Below are 25,725 nucleotides of genomic sequence, written 5' to 3' on the forward strand. Positions count from 1 at the left end.
GAAGAGGAATTCAGGACCTTTGATGAATGCATGCAGCCACAATATGCATGCAGCCACAAAACGTGCTGTTTTTACGACCGACGGCTCTGACCGATGCAGATGGATGTAAAGTCTACCTGTTATCCATCAGCAGATCAGAGGAGGTCAGAGGCAGACCGTGGCTGTTATCACAGTCTAGTAGGTGCCAGGTGGTGTTCAGACGTCCACAGCTCCAGCAGAAAGAGAAGGGTAACATGGGATTTAACAGAGGGATTTCAGCGCTGGTTTTACTGCTGACGTTTCTCTGGGGTAAGAACATTGACACTGGTCTTCATGCAATACTTTGCTAAATGTAGGCTAGTGTTTACTGAACTCACTGTCCGTGTCAGCAACAAGGACATTTTTTAAATTCACAGTTATCAAGGAAGTGCAATATTGTTTTTGTTTTTGACTTGAAATAGGCTGTGTAGATCACAGGTGCATGATGAACCTAGGTCCTGTGGCTTTGGAAGTTACTGCTACCACAAAAACGGTTATTTATTATGTACAGTTACTTTATGGACTCTTGTGACATGGATTCTGTAATAGCTGCTGTCAGGGACCTTGGCTTGAACATTTCCCAGATTTACTGCACTGTATGACCTTTGAGCCTGCTAACATTATCAGCCTCATAAAACGTTGATTATAATGGGTTCTGATAAGAGGGGAATTAAGGGGTTAGTTACTGCCCGGGTAATTATTGCACGTACTCACTCGGGTCCAACCATGGAAGATCCTACTGGGGCATTTATGCAATTGTCCACTTAAAAGTCAGTTTTAGTTTTGTCTGCTTAAATCACTCTCCTACTGTACTGTAGATGGAGATTATTTTCAAAGTCAATGATGAGTCTGTTGTTTTGCAGCGATTGGCTCACAGACACTTGCATGCCAGACCCCAGAGCTGAAGTGTGACTTTGTTTGTGACTGTACAGACTGCATCGATGAAAACGGCTGTGGTAAGACTCCCTCTGCTCTGACTGAGCCATACAAATCAATTCAAGTACCTGCGCTCCAGTGACCGTGCCCATTTGCCACTGAACACCAATCATGCAGCTCTGACATTTACTAAACGTTATGTTATATCACTAGAACGGGATGGAAAAAGGTCAAGAAAAAACCATTTCCAAGAACACACACTGCAGCTCTCTCAGACCAACACATTGCAATACAAGCTTTTGATTTTAAGTGATGTCTGTCTGCTTGCCTATCTGTCTGCCTGTCTGTATCGTGCGTGTTGGTGTGAAACCCAAGGCTACAGAGGGATGGACTTTGTGTGTGACTTTGAGGACCCAGATGTGTGTGGCTGGCAGGACCAGTCCTTGGAGAAGGCCTACTCCTGGGAGAGGCGTCAGAGAGGGGACACACTGCCAGACAGCGGACCCTCCTCAGACTTCACCATTGGGACAGCCACAGGTACACTCTCGACAGTACTACAACACACAGATAGGGACTCGGTGCACTCAGATAGATACTCACACTCCTGCTCTCCCAGTGAATGTACACTAATATTTAAAAAACACTAAAACACAGGGCTAAGAAGTTTTGTATCACACACTACTAAAAAATGTAATTCACATCTATTTTTTATTTAATTTTTTTATTTAACCCGGTATACCAGTTGAGAACAAGTTCTCATTTACAACTGCGACCTGGACAAGATAAAGCAAAGCAGTGCGACACAAACAACAACAACAGAGTTACACGTGGAATAAACAAACGTACAGTCAATAACACAATAGGAAAAGAATCTGTATACAGTGTGTGCAAATGAGGTAAGGCAATAAATGGGCTGTCGTGGCGAAGTAATTACAATCTAGCAATTAAACACTGGAATGATAGATGTGCAGAAGATGAATGTGCAAGTAGAGATACTGGGGTGCAAAGGAGTAAAACAATTTATAAATATATAACAATATGGGGATGAGGTAGTGTCATGAGAATTTTCAATCCCAATGATAATAACTGACAATATATAGCTCTGACCAATCCCCGAGATCTGTAAGACCATGGGTTTAATAATAATTAGTCAAAAGCTCAGCTTATGCAAAAAGATAGAATGTTCTTTGAATTAACTGTACTAAAGTCCATTATACAAAGACATCCATTTTATAGCTGCGCACATACTTCCACACAAACAGTAGGTGAGTTTTATCCTTCTCCATAGTTCTCGCCACTGTGTATCACTGCCCAGCCGACAGTTCCATTCCCCCGAGATTAGGGAAACCTTGAGAAGTACTCCCTATGCTATCATAGGTTCCTCAGAGGCCTAGCCAGGTCGGTCCAAACACAGTTTAACTATGTTTTTTTCTTCGGCACACACATACAAGTTCAAATCCTTGCAATTTGTTCCAGTCATTGGCAGCAGAGAACTGTAAGGAAAGGCGGCAAAAGTAGGAATAGGCTTTGGGGGTGACCAGTGAAATATACCTGTGCATGCGCTACGGGTGGGTGCTGCTATAGTGACCAGTGAGCTGAGATAAGGCAGAGCGTTACCTAGCAAAGACATAGATGACCTGGAGCCAGTGGGTTTGGCGAAGTATATGAAGTGCGGGCCAGCCAACGAGAGTGGTGGGTAGTAATATGGGGCTTTGGTGAATGGGGCTATTTGTGTGTGGGAGATTATACAATGACTGCGTGTTTTATTTTTTCAGGTTGGTTTATGGGAGTGACCGAAGTGAAGGCACATTCTCCCAGCACTGCAGTGATGGCATCTCCAATGATGAAACAGTCTTCACCCTCATGCCGAATGCACCTCAGATACTTCCTCTGGGACCCAGGTAACACAATAGCATTACAAAATCAAGGGTTTTACAGTAATATTTAGCTATTTCTTCTGATCAATTTTAGCATGGGAAACACAGGGGTTAGCCACTGTGTAGAATGAGGTAAATTCCCCCAAAATCTAACCTTTATACTATTATCAGGGTTCACAGGAATGGGGCCTGCCCCACTGTGGGCATCTGTGTATAGGGAGGACAGCACCCAGCAGGCAGTGGTGTGGCGTCCTGAGAGCACCAGCGTGCGTGGCTGGAGGGAGGCAACCGTCTTCCTGGGACGCATCCCCACCACCTTCCAGATCCGCCTCCACTCCCAACGCACCGAGGGGCGCCGCGGAGACGTGGCTATAGACCAGCTGCAGTTCTTCGACTGTGCCCTGCCTTGTGAGTCTCGCTCTTTTCCTGTCTTTTGATTCCTCTGTTTCTTTATGCTCTCTTCCTCAGATCTGTTATTCTGTGTCAGCGTGTTAACCTTTCTAGCGCAGGGGTTCTGCTAGCGGAACACCTCGACAACATTCCGCTGAAAAGGCAGCGAGCGAAATTCTAAAATATATTTTTTTAAATATGTAACTTTCACACATTAACAAGTCCAATATAGCAAATGAAAGATAAACATCTTGTTAATCTACCCATCGTGTCCAGTTTCAAAAAATGCTTTACAGCTAAAGCACAACATATGATTATGTTAGATCACCACTTAGTTGAAAAAAACACAGCCATTTTCCCAGCCAAAGATTGGAGTCACAAAAAGCAGAAATAGAGATAAAATGAATCACTAACCTTTGATGATCTTCATCAGATGACACTCATATGACATCATGTTACACAATACATGTATGTTTTGTTTGATAATGTGCATATATATATCCAAAAATCTCAGTTTACATTGGCACCTTACGTGCAGTAATGTTTTGATTCCAAAATATCCGGTGATTTTGCAGAAATACTAATAATAAACATAGATAAAAGATACTAGTGTTATTCACAGAATTAAAGATAGACTTATCCTTAATGCAACCGCTGTGTCAGATTTTAAAAAAACTCAGAATCCAAAACAGCCAGAGGAATAGCTGCCATTTTGGAATCAACAAAGTTAGAAACAACACCATAAATATTCACTTACCTTTGATGATCTTCATCAGAATGTACTCCCAGGAATCCCAGTTCCACAATCAATGACTGATTTGTTCCATCATTTATGTCTAAATAGCCACTTGTTGTTCGCGTGTTCAGCCCAGTAATCCATCCTCATGAGGCACGAGCATTTCATCCCGACAAAAACTCAAAGTTCCATTATTGTCCTTTAGAAACATGTCAAACCATGTATTGAATCAATCGTTAGGATGTTTTTAACATAAAACATCCATAATGTTCCAACCGGAGAATTCCTTTGTCTTCAGAAAAAGCACTGGAACGCGAGGTAACTCTGTCAGGAGTGTGCATCATGAGAGCAAGGCTCTCTGCCAGACCACTGACTCAGAGGTCTCATGAGCCCCTCCTTTATAGTAGAATCCTCATTTAAGTTTCAAAAGACAGTTGACATCTAGTGGAAGCCCTAGGAAGCGCAACCTCATCCATATCTCAATGTGTACTCGGTAGGCCAAGCATTGAAAAACTACAAACCTCAGATGTCCCACTTCCTGGTTGGATTTTTCTCAGGTTTTCTCCTGCCATATGAGTTATGTTATACTCACATACATAATTCAAACAGTTTTAGAAACTTCAGAGTGTTTTCTATCCAATACTAATGATAATATGCATATATTACCATTTGAGACAGAGTAGGAGGCAGTTCACTCTGGGCACGCTATTCATCCAAAAGTGAAAATGCTGCCCCCTATCCCAAAAAGGTTTTAACATCACTTTGAGTTAAGAGAGATTACTCTTTTAACTCTTTCTCTCTCTTTTCTCTCTTTCTCTTTCTCTACCTCTACCTCTCTCTTTGTTCTCAGTGCCAGTCCCAGGGGAGTCGTGTGCTGCAGGGTTACTGCAGTGTAACAGGGAGGGCTGTGTGGAGCAGCGTCAGGTCTGTGACGGCACTGATGACTGTGGTGACAAAACTGATGAGCAGAATTGTGGTGAGAGTCACCTTATTTCAACCTTATTTTAACCCTGTTCCACTATTTTTATGAACTCTGTATGGCTTTGTGTGTTTAGGAGGCTACTGGGGCTGTGACTTTGAGGAAGGAGTGTGTAACTGGGACCTGAGGACTGTCTCCACTAGTCTGAAGTGGACAAGGACCAGTCAGGCCAATATCTCCACGACAGACCCTTTTAAAGGACCTGGTAGAGACCATTCCGACAATACTGCATCGGGTACAAGCTCAACGACATTATATAAACATAGTAATACTTGTTCTGTCCTGATTTTATTCCTCAGTGAGATGTTTTCAACTTGTGTTATTACCCTGAAGGTCACTTCCTGTATGTCACTGTACCTGAAGGCGGGCTCATATCTGATTGGACATCCTTTCAAAGCCCTTTACTGGAACCAACCAACAGCACACATCCTTGCAAGGTATGCACTAAGGCACAATAATGCTTCTCCAAAACACCCCTCTATCATGCTGTCTCCACACACACACATGGCTTCTACCTTGGCAGGCCAGTCTTTTGAACTTTATACGCACATTTACATGTAAACAAAATTGTCATTTAGCAGACGCTCTTCTCCAGAGTGACTTACAGGAACAATTAGGGATAAGTGCCTTGCTCAAGGGTACATCGGCTGATTTTTCATCCTGTAGACTCAGGGATTCAAACCAGCGACATTTATATTACTGGTGTAAGGCTACCAAACGCACATCACACACTATCACACACTATATCATCACTCTTGACAGTCATCATATTACTAACCTCTCAGTCAAGGTAAAAATAGTTGAATCAATCATTATGTTCACTTTAATTACTAATGTACTACAGTCTGTATAGATACTTGTCTTTAATGTGAGCAAAAACACCTAAATGAACGTCATGTCTGCCCTGTAGATGGTGATGTACAGCCACCAGTTTGGGCCAAGGTCTGGAGGCCTGTCTGTGCTGGTGGCAAACACTGAGATCTACCCGGTGTGGCAGAGGGGGGGTGCCCTAGGGGACCTCTGGGTCAAGGCTGAGGCGGAGATCATTAGCAACACCAGCTTCCAAGTGAGTGGACTGGATAGGGCTTGGTGGACATAATCAAAGCGTGGACATCTGTTTCAGATGGTTTTCCAGATAATCAAAGAGCTTTACATTGGATGAGGGACAGTATTGTTATAAAAGCCTGTTGAATACTGACCACCTTTTCGTTTGCATATTGCTCTCTTTCTCCTTTTAATGACATTCATCTGTCTTAGATTGTGTTTGTGGCTGCGATCCGGGACGAGGAGTATGGAGGGGTTGCTATAGATAGCATTACGATGTCTCCTAACTGCCGTCTCTCTAAAGGTGAACCAAATAAACACATACAAGGAAGGTATCTTCTGAATCACACAATGTATACAGAACTGAACTACTAATAAAGTTAACCAACAGCACAGTGCAATATGGTCATAACATAGCATGTATACTGCATCTATTTACCCGCTTAACTCTGTCCCCTTCCCACCTTTTCTCTTGCAGGAAATTTCACATTAGCAAATTTCCCCAAACCTCCTGGGCATCCTTGCACTAGCGATACCAGTAAGATCTGTGACTTTCGTGAAGACTGTGCGGATAAAGATGACGAGGCCAAGTGCGGTGAGTACTTTGCGTTTACGATGTATGTATTATTGTAGGTGTATTATACAGTTGAAGTCGGAAGTTTACATACACCTTAGCCAAATACATTTAAACTCAGTTTTTCACAATTCCTGACATTTTAATCCGAGTAAAAATTCCCTGTCTTAGGTCAGTTAGGATCACCACTTTATTTTAAGAATGTGAAATGTCAGAATAATAGTAGAGAGAATGATTTATTTCAGCTTTTATTTCTTTCATCACATTCCCAATGGGTTAGAAGTTTATATACACTCAATTAGTATTTGGTAGCATTGCCTTTCAATTGTTTAACTTGGGTCAAACATTTCGGGTAGCCTTCCACAAGCTTCCCACAATAAGTTGGGTGAATTTTGGCCCATTCCTCCTGACAGAGCTTGTGTAACCGAGTCAGGTTTGTAGGCCTCCTTGCTCGCACAAGCCTTTTCAGTTCTGCCCACACATTTTCTATGGGATTGAGGTCAGGGCTTTGTGATGGCCACTCCAATACCTTGACTTTGTTATCCTTAAGCCATTTTGCCACAACTTTGGAAGAATGCTTGGGGTCATTGTCCATTTGGAAGACTCATTGCGACCAAGCTGTAACTTCCTGACTGATGTCTTGAGATGTTGCTTCAATATATCCACATAATTTTCCTTCCTAATGAAGCCATCTATATTGTGCAGTGCACATATCCCTCCTGCAGCAAAGCACCCCCACAACATGATACAACAAGTTCTCATTTACAATTGCGACCTGGCCAAGATAAAGCAAAGCAGTTCGACACATACAACAACAGAGTTACACATGGAGTAAAACAAACATACAGTCAAAAATACAGTAGAAAAACAAGGCTAAGTTATAGATGGGCAATGTACAGGTGCAGTGATGTGTGAGCTGTTCTGACAGCTGGTGCTTAAGCTAGTGAGGGAGATAAGTGTTTCCAGTTTCAGAGATTTTAGTAGTTTGTTCCAGTCATTGGCAGCAGAGAACTGGAAGGAGAGGCGGCCAAAGGAAGAATTGGTTTTGGAGGTGACCAGAGAGATGTACCTGCTGGAGCGCGTGCTACAGGTGGGTGCTGCTATGGTGACCAGCGAGCTGAGATAAGGGGGGACTTTACCTAGCACGGTCTTGTTGATGACCTGGAGCCAGTGGGTTTGGCGACGAGTAATGAAGCGAGGGCCAGCCAACGAGAGCGTACAGGTCGCAGTGTTGGGTAGTATATGGTGCTTTGGTGACAAAACAGATGGCACTGTGATAGACTGCATCCAATTTATTGACTAGGGTATTGGAGGTTATTTTGTAAATGACATCGCCGAAGTCGAGGATCGGCAGGATGGTCAGTTTTAGAAGGGTATGTTTGGCAGCATGAGTGAAGGATGCTTTGTTGCGAAATAGGAAACCAATTCTAGATTTATTGGAGATGTTTGATATGAGTCTGGAAGGAGAGTTTACAGTCTTACCAGATACCTAGGTATTTGTAGTTGTCCACATATTCTAAGTCAGAACCGTCCAGAGTAGTGATGTTGGACGGGCGGGCAGGTGCAGGCAGCGATCGGTTGAAGAGCATGCATTTAGTTTTACTTGTATTTAAGAGCAATTGGAGGCCACGGAAGGAGAGTTGTATGGCATTGAAGCTCATCTGGAGGGTTGTTAACACAGTGTCCAAAGAAAGGCCGGAAGTATACCGAATGGTGTCGTCTGCGTAGAGGTGGATCAGGGACTCACCAGCAGCAAGAGCGACCTCATTGATGTATACAGAGAAGAGAGTCGGTCCAAGAATTGAACCCTGTGGCACCCCCATAGAGACTGCCAGAGGTCCGGACAGCAGACCCTCCGATTTGACACACTGAACTCCATCAGAGAAGTAGTTGGTGAACCAGGCGAGCCAATCATTTGAGAAACCAAGGCTATCGTGTCTGCCGATGAGGATGTGGTGATTGACAGAGTCGAAAGCCTCGGCAGCATAGCCTAGTGGTTAGAGTGTTGGACTAGTAACCGTAAGGTTGCATGTTCAAACCCCCGAGCTGACAAGGTACAAATCTGTCATTCTGCCCCTGAACAGGCAGTTAACCCACTGTTCCTAGGCCGTCATTGAAAATAAGAATTTGTTCTTAACTGACTTGCCTAGTTAAATAAAGGTAAAAAAAATAAAATAATGAATACGGCTGGCGATGGCGGTTAAGATATTGTTTAGGACCTTGAGCGTGGCTGAGGTGACCAGCTCTGAAACCAGATTGCATAGCGGAGAAGGTATGGTGGGATTCGAAATGGTCGGTAATCTGTTTGTTGTCCTGGCTTTCGAAGACCTTAGAAAGGCAGGGTAGGATAGATATAGGTCTGTAGCAGTTTTGGTCAAGAGTGTCCCCCCCCTTTTTGAAGAGGGGAATGACCGCAGCTGCTTTCCAATCTTTGGGAATCTCAGACGACAAGAAGGAGAGGTTGAACAGACTAGTAAATAGGGGTTGCAACAATTTCAGCAGATAATTTTAGAAAGAAAGGGTCCAGATTGTCTAGCCCGGCTGATTTGTAGGGGTCCAGATTATCAGCTGACTGGATTTGGGAGAAGGAGAAATGGGGAAGGCTTGGGCGAGTTGCTGTGGGGGGTGCAGTGCTGTTGACCGGGGTAGGGGTAGCCAGATGGAAAGCATGGCATAGAAAAATGCTTATTCAAATTCTCAATTATAGTGGGTTTATCGATGGTGACAGTGTTTCCTTTCCTCTGTGCAGTGGGCAGCTGGGAGGACGTGTGCTTATTCTCCATGGACTTTACGGTGTCCCAGAACATTTTTTAGTTTGTGTTGCAGGAAGCAAACTTCTGCTTCAAAAAGCTAGCCTTGGCTTTTCTAACTGCCTGTGTATATTGGTTTCAAGCTTCCCTGAAAAGTTGCATGTCACGGGCTGTTCGATGCTAATGCAGAACGCCATAGGATGTTTTTGTGTTGGTTAAGGGCAGTCAGGTCTGGGGAGAACCAATGGCTATATCTGTTCCTGGTTCTACATTTCTTGAATGGGGTATGCTGAAGCTCGCATCCGCTACAAGACCATGGTGCTTGCCTACGGAGCTGTGAGGGGAACGGCACCTCAGTACCTCCAGGCTCTGATCAGGCCCTACACCCAAACAAGGGCACTGCGTTCATCCACCTCTGGCCTGCTCGCCTCCCTACCACTGAGGAAGTACAGTTCCCGCTCAGCCCAGTCAAAACTGTTCGCTGCTCTGGCCCCCCAATGGTGGAACAAACTCCCTCACGACGCCAGGACAGCGGAGTCAATCACCACCTTCCGGAGACACCTGAAACCCCACCTCTTTAAGGAATACCTAGGATAGGATAAGTAATCCTTCTCACCCCCCTTTTAAGATTTAGATGCACTATTGTAAAGTGACTGTTCCACTGGATGCCATAAGGTGAATGCACCAATTTGTAAGTCGCTCTGGATAAGAGAGTCTGCTAAATGACTTAAATGTTAAATGTAAATGTTAAGATGGTGAGGAAGGCATTTAGAAAAAAAAACAGGCATCCTCTACTGACGGGATGAGATCAATATCCTCCCAGGATACCCCGGCCAGGTCGATTAGAAAGGCCTGCTCGCTGAAGTGTTTCAGGGAGCGTTTTACAGTGATGAGTGGAGGACGTTTGACCGCTGACCCATTACGGATGCAGGCAGTGAGGCAGGGATCACTGAGATCTTGGTTGAAAACAGCAGAGGTGTATTTAGAGGGCAAGTTGGTTAGGATGATATCTATGAGGGTGCTCGTGTTTACGGCTTTGGGGAGGTACCTGGTAGGTTCATTGATAATTTGTGTGAGACTGAGGGCATCAAGCTTAGATTGTAGGGTAGCTCGAGTGTTAAGCATGTTCCAGTTTAGGTCGCCTAGCAGCACGAGCTCTGAAGATAGATGGGGGGGAAATCAGTTCACATATGGTGTCCAGAGCACAGCTGGGGGCAGAGGGTGGTCTATAGCAGGCGGCAACGGTGAGAGACTTGTTTTTAGAGAGGTGGATTTTTAAGTTAAAATTGTTTGGGTACAGACCTGGATAGTAGGACAGAACTCTGCAGGCTATCTTTGCAGTAGATTGCAACACCGCCCCCTTTGGCTGTTCTATCTTGTCTGAAAATGTTGTAGTTAGCGATGAAGATTTCAGAATTTTTGGTGGTCTTCCTAAGCCTGGATTCAGACACGGCTAGAACATCCGGGTTGGCAGAGTGTGCTAAAGCAGTGAATAAAACAAACTTAGGGAGGAGGCTTCTAATGTTAACATGCATGAAACCAAGGCTATTACGGTTACAGAAGTCATCAAAAGAGAGCACCTGGGGAATAGGAGTGGAGCTAGGCACTGCAGGGCCTGGATTCACCTCTACGTCACCAGAGGAACAGAGGAGGAGTAGGATACGGCTAAAAGCTATGAGAATTTGTCGTCTAGAACGTCCGGAACAGAGAGTAAAAAGAGGTTTCTGGGGGTGATAAAATAGCTTCAAGGTATAATGTACAGACAAAGGTATGGTAGGATGTGTATACAGTGGAGGTAAACCTAGGTATTGAGTGATGATGAGAGAGATATTGTCTCTAGAAACATAATTGAAACCAGGTGATGTCATCGCATGTGTGGGTGGTGGAACTGAAAGGTTGGATAAGGTATAACGAGCAGGGCTAGAGGCTCTAAGGGGCTAGAGGAAATAAGCCAATAAACACTAACCAGAACAGCAATGGACAAGGCATATTGACAGAAAGGAGAGGCATGCTTAGTCGAGTGATCATAAGGGTCCAGTGAAGTGAGGTTGGTTGGTTGGGGTCAGACAGCTAGCCGGGCCATCGGTAGCAAGCCAGCATAGGATGGAGGTCTGTTTTTAGCCACCTCGTGCGTTTCAGTTGGTAGATTAGTGGGGTTCCGTGTGGTAGAGGGGATCAATCCAATTGGCAATATAGATATAGTGACCCAATAAAAATTGTCCGATAGACCTATTAAGATAGCTAACAATTAGCGGGCTGCAGATGGGCGTTCAGGTAAAGTCGCGACGGAGGGGCCAGTTGTACAACTCCCTCAGGCAGATAGCGTTGGTAGTCCAGTCGCATCGGCAGTAAAATGGGTCCGAATAGGTGATTGTCGCCCAGGAGTGGCTGATGGAACTCTTCAGCTGGCCGGAATAATTGATGTTTGCTCCGGGATCGACGTAAACCAATAGTCACACGGATAGCAGCTAACTAGCTGCGAGATCCAGGTCTAAATGTCCAGAGCTTGCGGTTGAAATCCGGGGATATGGCGAGACAAATAGGTCCGTCCGGTATGTTCTGGTCTGAGTCGCGTTGTACAAAACTGGCGATAGATTTTCGAGCTAAAGGATAGCTGATGACCACAAACCGTAGTTAGCTGAATAATAACATTAGCCAGTAAACTGGCTAGCTTCTTGCTAGCTTCTTGCTAGCTTCTTGCTAGCTTCTGGTTAGCTTCTTGCTAACTTCCGGTTAGCTTCTGGCTAGCTTCTATTGTGGATTACAGATTTGAGGTAAATAATACTTCTTAAAAATTGGCGGGTTGCAGGAGAGTGTTTTGAAGTCGAGTTTTTGCAAAAAGAAAATATATAAAAGATATACAAAGAAAGATGTAAATATATATATATACACGGGACACGAAAAGAAAGAGGATAAAGGACGTCTGACTGCTATGCCATCTTGGTTTATTCATGATGGTCATTATAGCCAAACAGTTCTATTTTTGTTTCATCAGACCAGAGGACATTTCTCCAAAAAGTACAGTCTTTGTCCCCATGTGCAGTTGCAAACCGTAGTCTGGCTTTTTTATGGCGGTTTTGGAGCAGTGGCTTCTTCCTTGCTGAGCGGCCTTTCAGGTTATGTCGATTATAGGACTCGTTTTACTGTGGATATAGATACTTTTGTACCCGTTTCCTCCAGCATCTTCACAAGGTCCTTTGCTGTTGTTCTGGGATTGAGTTGCAGTTTTCGCACCAAAGTACGTTCATCTCTAGGAGACCGAACGGGTCTCCTTCCTGAGCGGTATGACGGCTACGTGGTCCCATGGTGTTTATACTTGCATACTATTGTTTGTACAGATGAACGTGGTACCTTCAGGCATTTGGAATTTGCTCCCAAGGATGAACCAGACTTGTGGAGGTCTACAATTGTTTTTCTGAGGTCTTTGCTGATTTCTTTTGATTTTCCCATGATTTTAAGCAAAAGAGGCACAGAGTTTGAAGGTAGGCCTTGAAACACATCCACAGGTACACCTCCAAATGACTAAAATGATATCAATTAGCCTATCAGAAGCTTCTAAAGCCATGACATCATTTTCCAAGCTGTTTAAAGGCACAGTCAACTTAGTGTATGTAAACTTCTGACCCAGTGGAATTGTAATGCAGTGAATTATAAGTAAAATAATCTGTCTAAACAATTGTTAGAAAAATGACTTGTCATGCACAAAGTAGATGTTCTAACCGACTTGCCAAAACTATAGTTTGTTAACAAGACATTTGTAGAGTGTATGTAAACTTCCGACTTCAACTGTATTTGTATTATTTGTCAAAAAATGTTTGGTGTGAATCTGCATGTTCTTAGTGTGTGTGTTTGTGTAGGGGACTTCTCCTATGAGAAGGGCAGCTCTGGATGGACAGACAGCAGCATTGGAAGTCAGCAGTGGGTGCTGAATGACACCCCCAAAGGTAACTTTTGGACAGAGGAGTGTGTGCGTATGCGTGTGCATACTTGCTTCTGTGTGTTATGCTTGTGTGCATATCAAGATACTATAAGGTATGAGTGGCCATGTCTGGTCAGCTGTACATTTTGTTTAGTTTGTTTTTCAGTATAGTGACAGACCTCCACCTCTCTCCATCTCTCTCTCTGCCCTCAGACAAGTACCTGTTTTTAGCTGAAGCCCCAGGGCAGCAGTTAACTGAGGCCCAGACACACACCCCTCTCCTGGGCCCCTCGGGGCCAGCCTGCACGCTCAACTTCTCCTACTCCTTGACCAGCAAGAGCAATCACACCGGTAACACGGCCTCAGACGCCTGCAAGAAAACCCTAACAATCCCCTTAACCAAAACCTATGTCCCTCCTACAGTTCAGGACATCTGCCGCTCCTTGTCTTTACCTCTGCCTCTTTGTTCTCTGTTTTCTCCCCTAGGTGAGCTGTCCATCCGGGTGATTGACAGTCTGTTGGGCATTCTGCCCAGGCTGTGGGAGTTCAGTGGGAAAACAGGATCTGTAGAGGGGGTGTACCAGCAGGCGCAGGTGTACATCGGAGCCAGGGATCACCGCTTCCAGGTATGATACCTTCAGTACATGCTTATGGTTTGGTTTGGGGGACCTTGTTTGCAGCCAGTAATTATCTTGTATTATCTACTACCATATTAATTGTATTCATTTTTTGATGCTGTGTTTACTCTTTTCTTTCACTCCCCCTCTCTTTCCAAGATTGAATTTGTGGCTCGTGCTAGGAAGTTGTGCCCATGTGCCAGAATATCTGTGAAGGATGTTCGTTTCATCAACTGTCATGCTCAGTATTTCCCATCCTCTCCCACAGGTAAGCAATTTATGTTTCAGTTTGAACAAATATTGTTTTGTTGTGATCATTTAGTATTTCAGTATGGTCACACACATATCCTGTATAGTATATAGCATTTTATTTTGTTGATTTTCTGCTGATATGATTTGTTTCTTCTGGACAGCTCTGTCATGTAACTTCGAAGAGGGACTGTGTGGCTGGTACCAGGATCAAGCGGACAACTTTGACTGGAGCCTGCTCACAGGGATGGACCATTCCATTGGCGTCGGTACTAACATGACCTTACACCTGCATAGAATAGTTAGCTAGGTTCACATGGCAAACATACCAGTTTTACATTCTAAACATGTCGTACGTCTCACATAGTAGCATTACTCCAAGTGTTCTCTGCTCTCTATGTAACCAATGGACCTGATCATTAAGTCATTAGGGGTCTATAACGCCTTAATTAATCCTGTCTTTGATTACAGGTAAAAGCCTTGCTGTAGACGTATGGAGCCCCTTGTTACGGGGTGTGTCTGGCCGTCTGTTATCGTACGGTCAGCCAGGCACCCCCGGACATCACTGCCTGTCCTTCTATTATAAGCTCTACGGGCCTGAGACCGGTGAGGATGAAGGGCTCTCCTTGGCTTCCAGAAGAGTCACTCCTGAACACAATGAACACCACTTTCACGTTCTATTTCCATCTCCCTCTTCTCTTCCTCTCACATCCTCTTCCTATGTTTTTACTCCTTCTCTCTCAACTCCCCTCCATCTCCCCCTGTCTCTATCCCTCTCAGGTGCACTCAGTGTTAAGATGCGTGATGCCTACGGCGGTGAGAGTCTGCTATGGAGCCGCAGCGGTGCCCATGGCAACTTCTGGCATGAGGGACACTGTCCACTATCTGAGCAGCTAACTAGCTTCCAGGTATGAGTGGGTTCAATACAGGATTCAGGTCCAGTTACACGTAAACATAATAATAACAAAAATAGAATGTGTGTTCATGTTGACATTGATATGACACTTCCATTTCTCTCCACCCCTGCTCCCCTCTCCTTCCTCCTCTCTGATTCACAAACACACACAGCTGATATTTGAAGCAGTGCGCTCCGGCTTTGACGGGCGGGTTGCACTAGATGACGTGGCGTTTGTGAACGGCCCATGCACCGTACCCAATAAGTGCTCCTTTGAAGGCCAGCAATGCGGCTACACCAGCACTGGCACTGCCAGCTGGCTCCACACTAACTGGAAGTCCTCCAACACTGGGCCAAAAACAGACCACACACTGGAGACAGTGATGGGTGAGAGACGGAGAGAGAGAGAAATAGAACGACAAAAGGACATACTTTGTATTTTATTATGGATCCCGTTTCTCTTCCTGGAGTCTGTCAAAATGAAGGCAGTTATACAATGTTGAAAACATTACAATATGTTCATAACAGATTTCACAACACTGTGTGCCTTCAAGGCCCTACTCCACTACCACATATCTACAACACAAAATCCATGTGTGTGTGTGTGTGTGTAGTGCGTATGTTGTCATCTGTGTGTATGCATGTGTCTGTGCCTATGTTTGTGTTGCTTCACAGTCCATGCTGTTCCATAAGGTGTATTTTTATCTGTTTTTTCAATCTGATTCTACTGCTTGCATCACTTACCTGGTGTGGAATAGAGTTCCATGTAGTCGTGGCTCTATGTAGTAATGTGCACCTCCCATAGTCTGTTCTGGACGTGGGGAGTGTGAAGAGCCCTCTGGTGGCATGTCTTGTGGGGTATGCATGGGTGTCTGAGCTGTGTGCTAGTTGTTTAAACAGACAGCTCGGTGCTTTCAACATGTCAATACCTCTCAGAAATACAAGTAGTGAGAGATACAAAGATACATGGAATCTACTTAAACATATCCTATTGTTGGTCCTTAGGGTACTACATGATGGCAGACAGTGATGTGGAGATCCTACCACAGGGCAGTGTGGCCACCCTTACATCCCCTGTGCGAGTAGGCGTGGCACAAACAGAGTGTGTTCACTTCTGGTACCACATGGGGGGAGAGAATCCTGGTGAGTATATACATTTTACAGTACATACCCACCCTCAATCACACATCACACTTTGCATGCTGGGGCCTCCAGAGTGGCGCAGCGGTCTAAGGCATCGAAATGCTTGAGGAGTCACTACAGACGACGCACAATTGGCCAAGTGTCGTCCGGGTCAGGGGAGGGCTTGGCCAGCTGGGATGTCCTTGTCCCATCGCACTCTAGCGGGAGTTGCAGCAATGGTACAAGACTGTGACTACCAATTGGATATCACAAAAAAGGGGTAAATGTACTACAAAACGATATGTTTGCCAACATTAGTGTGTGTGTGTGTGTGATCTATTTTAGGTTTGCTGACTGTGTACATGAAGCCAGTGAAAGGAGATAGGGTGAAGATCTTCTCCAACAACCTGGACCAGGGAGATGTCTGGCGCCAAGGCAATGGCAACATCAGCAGCACCATCACAGACTGGCAGGTAGTGTACATGATGTCATGTGATCAAGCCACTGGTCAGACACTGCAAGCACTGAAAGGTCAGATGTAAGCAGCCTAGTGTTTAAGAGTGTTGGGCCAGTAGCCGAAAGGTCGCTGGTTTGAATCCCCGAGCCAACTAGATGAAAAATCTGACGATATACCCTTGTGCAAGGCACTTAACCCAAATTGCTTCTGTATGTCGCTCTGGATAAGAGTGTCTGTTTGTGTTTCAGTTGGAGTTTGAGGTGCAGGGAGCGGGTGGCAAAGGCACTCATGTCTCAGTTGATGACGTAATTTTCTCAAACCATCCTTGTCAAACACTTGGTCAGTACTTTACACACTCACGAACACACAGAGAGATAATTCTTCTTATTGTGTGTGTTAGTGACATGCATGCTGGTGTGTTTGTCAGGTACTAAGTGTGACCTGGAGATGGGAATGTGTGACTGGACCAACACTCAGAACCCTGAGCTAGACCAGTTGGACTGGGAGCTGACCAGTGCTGAGGCAGAGACCCACTACCCCACCCCATCCCATGACCACACCCTTGGGACAGAGAGAGGTGACACACTGACACATTTAAATGCATTTACTGTCAGCTACGGTCTTGATTAATCCTCACACTTTACTTACAAGATACAGGTATGATGGAGTTATAATGCATTATAAAAGTCGTCATAAGCATCAAATTGGCCTCTGAAATCCGACTCTTCCAGATTAGAATCCATGTTCTGATTGGTCCCAGTCTTATTGTCCTTGTGTCCATTCTGCAGGTCACTTCCTGTTCCTCCCCAGTAGCACCAGGGACACAGCCAAATACAAGGCCTGGTTGCTGAGTCCTCATCTGCCCTCCACCATGGGCACCTGCCTGCGCTTCTGGGTGTACAAACCAGTCTCCCGTAAGACCCAACCTACACCACTGAACATCACCACTGCTGTCTTAACTCTATCAAACAACCTGCCTTACCTGTCTGTTTCTTTGTGATGATGCCGACCATGATGGTGGTGATCCTGGTTGCCAGTTTGTTAATGCCGTTATATTCCATACTGTGTCCATGCAGATGGTAGTCATCTGAAGGTGTGGAGGCAGTCTGAAGGGAACCTGGAACAAATGTTGAGTGTGGAAGAGGTGGGAGCAGTTTGGTCACGCTTCAATGTTGACATCACTTCTGCTGAAGAGTATCAGGTCAGACATCACACAAACACACACACACACACAACACAGGTGTGGTTCCTGAGTTTATTAAGCAATTAACATCCCATCATGCTTCAGGTCATGTATAAAAATGCCCAGTTACCCATTATTATGGCTACCATGGCTAGAAGAAGAGATCTCAGTGACTTTGAAAGAGGGGGTCTCAACGGAGCATAGGGGGCTTAAAGTGTGTGTTTGCGATCGTGTACGTGTGCATCTCATTTGAACCCAATTGAACACTTAGGGGAGATTCTGGAGTGACGCCTGAGACTACGTTTTTCACCGCCATCAACAAAACACCAAATGCTGGATTTTCTCGTGTCGCATCCCTCCTATGCCAAGGCACATTGGAGCTGTTCGGGCTCGTGGTGGCCCAAAGGCCTATTAAGACACTTTATTTTGGCGTTTCCTTTATTTTGCCAGTTACCTGTATATATTGTATTATGAGACATTATTATTATTATGATTATTATTATTGTTGTTCATTGAGAATGTGTTTCTAGATTATATTTGAGGGTGTCAAAGGATACGCTGGAGTCTTGGCCCTGGATGACATTGACTATGACATAGGATTCAACTGTGCCGGTGAAGCAAAAGACCCACTAACAAGTAAGACACAAGCAATATATTTTTCATGGCTCATGCCACTCGCCAGGCCTGGCTGTGCAACCCTTATCTAATAGCACTTTATGTCCAATACAGCCACACCAGAACCAGACAACGCAGGAGGTATTGCTGCTTCCATCATCGTGGTACTGCTGCTGCTGGCCACTCTGGGAGTGTTGCTGTACTACTACCTGCGCACCCAGGACAAAACAAAGGCAATGACTGGCGGAGCTGTGGAACAATCAGCTTCGCCATCCGCTATCGAAGGCATTGCCAATGACATGTATGACCCACACCCCACAGTGAGTATTATGGCTTGGGGTTCTTTCACCTGATTCAAGAACGGTTCGAGGAATGGCTCAAGAAGGTGTTTCTAACATGAAATATTTGTACATTTGTTCTCATTCTCCTTTTGTCCATTTTCAGCAGGGCCGAATGACCGTGTCTCCAGTTCCGGCACAACCCATGGCGGGGGACTTCACTAATGAAGTATGCGTCTCTGTAAGTACATGTTCCACTTCGAATCAATTCACTTATGTTGACTTATTTAATCCAATGCGCTCTGTGAATAACCTACAAATATCTGTTTTTGTGTGTCTGCAGGATTCCTCAGTATTAGTGAGGAAGGAGATGGTGTAGAAGGGGAGACTCTGCTGCCTAGTGGCGGCTTTGTGAAATGAAGGCGATATCACAGCAGAAGAACTGCTTGTGTCGTCTTGCACCTGACACACACACACACACACACACACACACACACACACACACACACACACACTGGATATCAGGATAGCATTGACTTGCTAACTTTGAGTGAATGGCTATAGCATCCACTGCACACCTTCACAAACCCCACACACAAACACACTCACTCTCATCCATGTACCATTGCAATCAATGAAGCAGCTGCAGATTTGACTGACTGGGTCCTGAAGTCTGGGACTTCTGCTGGTGGACTGTCAGGATATTTGGAGGTCAATGAGATGAGATGGCTCACTGTATGCAGTTCTAGCTGCCAAAGCATGAAATTGCCCTTTCGGTCCTCAGAGATAAGACAGACACTGCTCTGCTATGGTAATTCTACTAATAATGAGTTAGATGAAGTAGAAATGAAGAACACTGACATAAATGTCTGTCGCAGAATCCTATCTGTTGGCTACAGTGCTAAATTGTACTTATAGCTTATTGATATGAGAGCCATGCTATATAGCTGTTTATAAACACTGTCATAGAAGACAGCTGGTTCAACTTCAAGTAAGAGAGACAAAGACAGAGAGAGGGATGTGATGCCTTATATTAGAATCTGTGAAAGAGAGGTGCCTTGTTGCAATTTGCTTCCAAATACAGTGCTGATGTTCTGGGGCAAATAAAAGACTAAAAGGGAAATATAATGATGAGCGTGTATTTCCAAGCAAAATGCTATTGAAATGTAGCTTAGTTGTATGTTTTGTGATGATGAATAGTACAAATTAAATCAGAATGTCATGCACCATATTGCTTCAGTTCAGTTTTACAATAAATATCATCATTCATTTGATTATGAGGCTATTGCATATCTTGTGACAAGTAACACACATGGTAGATATATTAAACTAAAACCAGTCAGACCTATGTGTAGACTAATTATGGGTCTAATGTGTAATCATAAGGTAAGTAAATTTGTCATGTTATTTCTCTTGGCTCCCTGATCAAGAGTCCAGAAGGCTTTGCCCTGGTCAAATGAGATTGATAAAAAAAAAAACAGATGGACAAGGGAATCACGACACGACATCCCACCCTAGCAACCGCCATGTCTCCACGGCAACACCCTCCCCTGTCCTCTTCGGTGGCATCAATAGTATTAAAAGCATAATGGTCACTTGCACAGTAGCATGTTTTTGATTAGATGACCAACTCGTACGAAGATGGTTGGGGTACACACTATTGATCGTGGGGGGGGGGCATCATTTCGGCTGTAGCCTAGTCTATATTGAGGTTAGCACGGGTGGGGTAGGCTACACAGTGACAGCGCACACACTCATAGATGTGGGTGGTTTATTAGGCGCAAATTAGGAAGGAGCAGGACTCGAGAAAATCTCGGTTGCAATTCCATTAGGACAAATTACTTCATTGCTCTCGAGAATAAACGGAGTATACCACGCGCGAACCCATTCTGGCTCCCGCTCCCTGGACAACCTCCTTTCCAGACTCGCGCCATCCGTCCTCTTCGAATACCTGCACAGCAGCCCGTTACCGTTCGTTCGGATGGATCCCGCTGTTCTCATCTTCCTGCTGTATATGATGATCGCTCATGAGCTGGTCTGCGGCTGGTTGCAGTACCGGAGGCAAGCTGCCAAGCCCCGCAAACGAGTCGGGCCGATGTGGAGTACCAGGTAAGGGCTATGTGAATGCTATTATGGGATGAATAACAAAATGCATCAACGGTAGTAGACTAAGTCTATTATAATTAACTTTTTTTGTGTTTGTATAAGTAATATTCATCATTACAGGCTATTATGCAGTTATTACAATACAGCATGACAAATAAATTATTCATTCAGCTGTTACTCCCTCCTCTCTACCCCTCAGTGCCCGAGTTTGCCCGAGCAGCTGGCGGGTCAGTAGCCAGCCTTGCAGGACAGAGAGAGGACGAGACTGGAGGAGGGCTGCTGGGAAAAGTGGGCGACGAATTGTCAGAAAGGCCTGAGCTGGAGAGAGCATCTGTTGAGCAGAACTTCAGACAATTCCACAACCCCAGAGTGGATTGTTGGACTGAAAGACCTCTTCTTGTCTTGAACTTGGAACTTTGACAGGTTTGAAGAGCTTGATCTGCTGCAGCATCTCTTTGCTGTGATTGAGCAGCACATTGCCCATGGGGATTTGGTCAACACAGCTACGAGTCTAAACTCCGGAGAGCAGTACAATATGAGGAAATGTCTGTGGATGTGTGGGAATTTTGCCTATTTATTTGTTAATCTATATGGTCATAGTCCTATGTTATCATGTTATTTGGTGATGTTTGTATTCCAAATCAGCTGTTAGCCTCCCTCCAGGATCTGTCTTTTAGACCACACTTCCAAAAGAATGCTATATATTCCATCAGATCCATCCTGGAATTTTAATTGTCCTTTTCATTTAGACACTTAATTCTTTCTCAAAGAGAAAAATACACGTTTGTCATGTTTCCCACCGATGTAGAGACCACCAGGTGTGTTTACTGTGGATGTGGCTCTAATAACGTTTGTATTAACACACACTTCTGAAATGAACCGTTGAAAGACTGTCTGTGATGGAGCAGCCAGTATACTGAACAAAATAACAATGCAACATGCAACAATTTCCGAGACTTTACTGAGTTGCTTTTTATTTAAGGAAATCAGCCTATTGAAATAAATAAATGAGGCCCTAGTCTATAGATTTGACTGGGAATACAGATATGCATATTTTGGTCACAGATACCTTTTTTTTTTTTTAAGGTAGGGGTGTGAATCAGAAAACCAGTCAGTATCTGGTGTGACCACCATTTGCCTCATGCAGCGTGACACATCTCCTTCTCATTGAGTTGATGGTGGCTTGTGTTATGTTGTCCCTCTCCTATTCAATGGCTGTGCGAAGTTGCTGGATATTGGTGGGAACAGGAACACGCTATTGTACACGTCGATCCAGAGCATCCCAAACATGCTCACATGTCTGGTGAGTATGCAGGCCATAGAAGAACTGGGACATTTTCAGCTTCCAGGAATTGTGTACAGATTCTTGTGACATGGTGCCATGCATTATCATGCTGAAACATGAGGTGATGGCGGCAGATGAATGGCACAACAATGGGCTTCAGGATCTCGATATGGTATCTCTGTGCATTCAAATTGCCATCGATAAAATGCAATTTGTTTTGTTTTCCACAGTTTATCCCTGCCCATACCATAACCCCCTCACCAACATGGGGCACTGTTCACAACATTGACATCAGCAAACCGCTCACCCACATGATGCCATACACATGGTCTGCGACTGAGGCCAATTTGACTTACTGCCAAACTCTCTAAAATGATATTGGAAGCCATATATGGTATAGAAATGAACATGACATTTTCTGGCAATAGCTCTGTTGGAAACTCATGCAGTCAGCATGCCAATTGCGCTATCCCTAAAAACTTGAGACATCTGTGGCGTTGTGTTGTGTGACAAAACTGCACATTTTAGAGTAGCCCATTATTGTCCACAGCACAAGGTGCACCTGTGTAATGATCATGCTGTTTAATTAGCTTCTTGATATGCCTCACCTGTCAGGTGGATGGATTATCTTGCCAAATGAGAAATATTCACTAGCAGGGATTTAAAGACATTTGTGCACAACATTTGAAAGAAATCCCCCAAAAAATTGTGTATGGAACATTTCTGGGATATTTTATTTCAGCTCATGAAACACTTTACATGTTGCGTTAATATTTTTGTTCAGTATATATGAAATATGTTGTGTTAGCACAATATTGGACTGTTGTATCGAATACAAAAGAATAAGAGACTTGATCGGAGAGAATGTTACATGTCAATTTTGGTAATGGCCTGCAAAACATAGCATTCCCTTTGAAACAATTAGAACTTTATTTGCATCTTTTTCTTATAAAATTGGAGGAAGGATTCAGTGGCTTCATACCTACTTTTCAAAAGATGACTCATCCAGTTTAGGCTTACATAGCACCTCTCCCAACCTCAGTATATTATCTGATTATACACGAGAGAGACACCCAATCTCTCTCTCCTGTAGTCGCTGACTTTGTCAGCAGACGTTGAGCATTGTGCCACATCAGACTCAGAAATACCCACCCCTTCTGTCCTGTGGCCAGTCCCCCAATGTCAGATCAGTAGTCCGTGTCATTAGAAGACCGTGTCAGTCTCAGGATAGCCAGCCTAGTGGAAAGTAGGTGCATTTCATAAGGAGTCGTCCTCCGTACTGGCCTGTAAATGTGTGCTCTTGTGCACTGAGCTGCTTACAATGCATGGATCACTAAACAGCGCTAGTCCTCTCTCAGCAGATGGCCCGCCTGCGATAGCACAGGTGGGTGCTCATGTTTTATTTTTCATGGGAAGGAAGCATTTGGCTGCCGCAGTCTTCCTGGTTCAAAGGTCCATGCTTGTCGAAATCTGGTTGTATTTTTGTAAGAGGGTTTTGTGTTCATTTAGGGGTTAACATGTGTAGGATGTCAACAAATGAAACAGAATTTGAAATTGTTGTTGGTGTTTGCATATAGGATCACATTGTGAATTTGAGTTGGTCGGTGCTTTTGCATCTCTTCAGTTTTATTTTTTTCACAAATGTGGACCTGTGAAACACTAAAGGATGTTGTCAACTCAAAGTTAAATGTACATCATAAGACTTACATAGTTGACAACTAGTCAAAGACTGATGTAGATTACGGAAACAAGTTTAAGGTGTTTTAATGTTAATTAAAATGTTTGTGTAATTAATTATACGGTAAGACAATGAACTTCAAAGCAGTTGAACTAGTTGATTGATAGCTCAGCTGTCAGTGATGAGAGGACATATGAGCCTCTCTCTTCCTCTTCCTCTCTCTTCCAAACTCTAAATGGGTTTAGACGTCTCAATCGACTTGGATGATCTGAGGCTGACGGGAAGAGAGACCAGAGCCCTGCTTCAGTAGAATCAACTCTCCTCACGTCACCCATAAAACAGCAAGTGAAGAAGTTGGAAGTTTGGATGATGTAAAAGAAAGTGAAACGCCTCGCCCACTGGGCACACACTGGTTAAATCAACGTTGTTTCCACGTCATTTCATTGAAATGACATTGAACCAATGTGGGACTGGCTGTTGAACTGATGTCTGTGCCCAGTGGGAGGACATGCTTTACATTAATTTAATGTGTGCACAACCAGCTACCAACTTACCAGGTGTCAGGTAGAGCAAATTGTTCAATATAAACCAAATAAAACTCACAAATACCGTTGTGTGCTCACAGATGATACATTTTGTTAGAGGTTTTTTGACGAAGACCAATTGACAAAAGATTATTGTCCTGGAAAAACATGATATTTGGGAGCATACAACTGTGTGCAGGCTTATTTTGTATGCCTCTTCTTTCTGCACTGTAACGGAGAACTGTAAATTATATAGTAATTTGGTGTATTATCATCAGTAAAATACTCTGCAGCATACTGTAAATTATGGTGCATTGTGGGAAAATATGGGCATGGAAAGAATTGCTGTATTACAAATGGTACTGTAATTCCATCTGACAGAATACAGTACCGTACCATGCTTTTTAGAGTGCCAAAAACCTCTTGACCACTAGTGGGTGCATGGTATTGTGGTTTCTGGTTCATTATCATATTTTTGCGTTTGCCTTGGAAGAGGTTGTATTTGTTGCAACCATGAGTGAGAATCCTGTAACAATTGAACTCTTATGTGGTTACAATGCCCCATCAATTTGTATAGGGTACAGATCGGAGTGGCAGCAACTCTTTAAACTTAAATGGTTGAACATTTTGCCATATTCTTTGGTCTGTTTTGTCCTGAAGTCGCTGCCAGCTTGGAAGCCGTTGTTAAGGCCTGCAGAACTGTAAGTGATATAAAACACCAAATATTCTTGAATATACTGTTATGTGTAAACACTTTACATAAGCAGCCAACCTACTAGCACCAATACCTTGTAATTACAGTAAAATACTGTGAAATACAAACACCTACACTCAATTAATTTCATTCACCCATTAATTCATTCCGATTCTGATAGCGTTGACTTTTTTACAGTATAATACAGTAAATTTTATGGTATTTTATTGTGTCATTACTTGCTTTTATACCGTATTTATATTACATTAAGTGTTCTGTAATATGAAATACATAATTGTACTTGCCTGTAAGCCACTGTAAAATTCACAGTAACCCTTTATTGCGGATCCATCACAGCATTCAGATTCTGAATGTTTTGTTTGTTTCTAGAGGGGAATTTAGGCTTTTTCTTGTTGTTTGATTATGCTCCTGACAATCCCCCATTTGGCTTTAGTGGTTTGTTTACACAGAGGTAGAGGTGGATTGTTGACCTATAGTCTTACTGTTGTTTAGCCAATGCTGTTTTCAGACAAACACAAAGACCTGTATGGTTGAAATGCTGCTGAAAGCAACAGAAATCCACCCGGCTTTGGGTGGATCAAAGGATTTGCCCCATCAAAAGATTGGGATCTAAATACATTTTGTGAAATAAAAATGTGTTAAATTCTCATTTGCATAGAGTACAAGGGAATGGAATGGAACATGAATAACAATACAAAATATGGTCTTGTGCAACACCTGATGACATTGTCTGATGAAACAACCATGAGGAATTACCTGCTGAACTATGTGTCACTATACAGCAAGTGTTCTCAAGTATCTGTTTCTCTGTCATTTTAACCCCCTTAGACTCTAAGCC

General features: G+C 43.8%; 1 protein-coding gene and 1 long non-coding RNA gene across 3 annotated transcripts; both read left to right on the forward strand.

Annotated features, from left to right (window-relative positions):
- Positions 1–120: 120 nt before the first annotated feature.
- Positions 121–19,853, forward strand: mamdc4 (MAM domain containing 4). 2 transcript variants are annotated; one of them, XM_035772239.2, is made up of 29 exons: positions 121–288; positions 882–974; positions 1,270–1,431; positions 2,670–2,795; positions 2,943–3,179; positions 4,748–4,873; positions 4,953–5,111; positions 5,210–5,313; positions 5,787–5,942; positions 6,134–6,224; positions 6,399–6,515; positions 13,102–13,188; positions 13,377–13,514; positions 13,650–13,789; positions 13,940–14,048; positions 14,194–14,298; positions 14,501–14,635; positions 14,810–14,937; positions 15,098–15,311; positions 15,930–16,067; positions 16,392–16,519; positions 16,752–16,842; positions 16,931–17,080; positions 17,292–17,417; positions 17,580–17,704; positions 18,217–18,322; positions 18,416–18,621; positions 18,746–18,820; positions 18,923–19,853. In XM_035772239.2, the coding sequence occupies exons 1-29, from the start codon at positions 234–236 to the stop codon at positions 18,956–18,958; spliced, it is 3,663 nt and encodes a 1,220-aa protein (XP_035628132.1). In that variant the 5' UTR covers positions 121–233; the 3' UTR covers positions 18,959–19,853. The 2 variants fall into 2 exon arrangements, with proteins under 2 accessions (XP_035628132.1, XP_035628133.1); XM_035772240.2 differs by having other exon boundaries at positions 18,749–18,820.
- Positions 19,854–20,171: 318 nt separating this feature from the next.
- On the forward strand, positions 20,172–23,784 carry LOC127930850 (uncharacterized). Its single transcript, XR_008139614.1, has 2 exons — positions 20,172–20,688; positions 20,885–23,784. It is a non-coding gene; the product is annotated as an uncharacterized LOC127930850 (long non-coding RNA).
- Positions 23,785–25,725: the final 1,941 nt, after the last annotated feature.

The sequence above is a fragment of the Oncorhynchus keta genome, chromosome 6 (genome assembly GCF_023373465.1).
Source record: "Oncorhynchus keta strain PuntledgeMale-10-30-2019 chromosome 6, Oket_V2, whole genome shotgun sequence".
Classification (NCBI taxonomy): Eukaryota; Metazoa; Chordata; class Actinopteri; order Salmoniformes; family Salmonidae; genus Oncorhynchus; species Oncorhynchus keta.

What these genes read in the sequence shown, in the direction of transcription:
- mamdc4 (XM_035772239.2), top strand. Translation starts at nt 234, where the DNA reads ATGGGATTTAACAGAGGGATTTCAGCGCTGGTTTTACTGCTGACGTTT. An exon ending in GCTGAATGACACCCCCAAAG is followed by an intron (nt 13,189 to 13,376) that starts GTAACTTTTGGA and finishes CTCTGCCCTCAG; the next exon opens with ACAAGTACCTGTTTTTAGCT. An exon ending in AGCAAAAGACCCACTAACAA is followed by an intron (nt 18,323 to 18,415) that starts GTAAGACACAAG and finishes TGTCCAATACAG; the next exon opens with CCACACCAGAACCAGACAAC.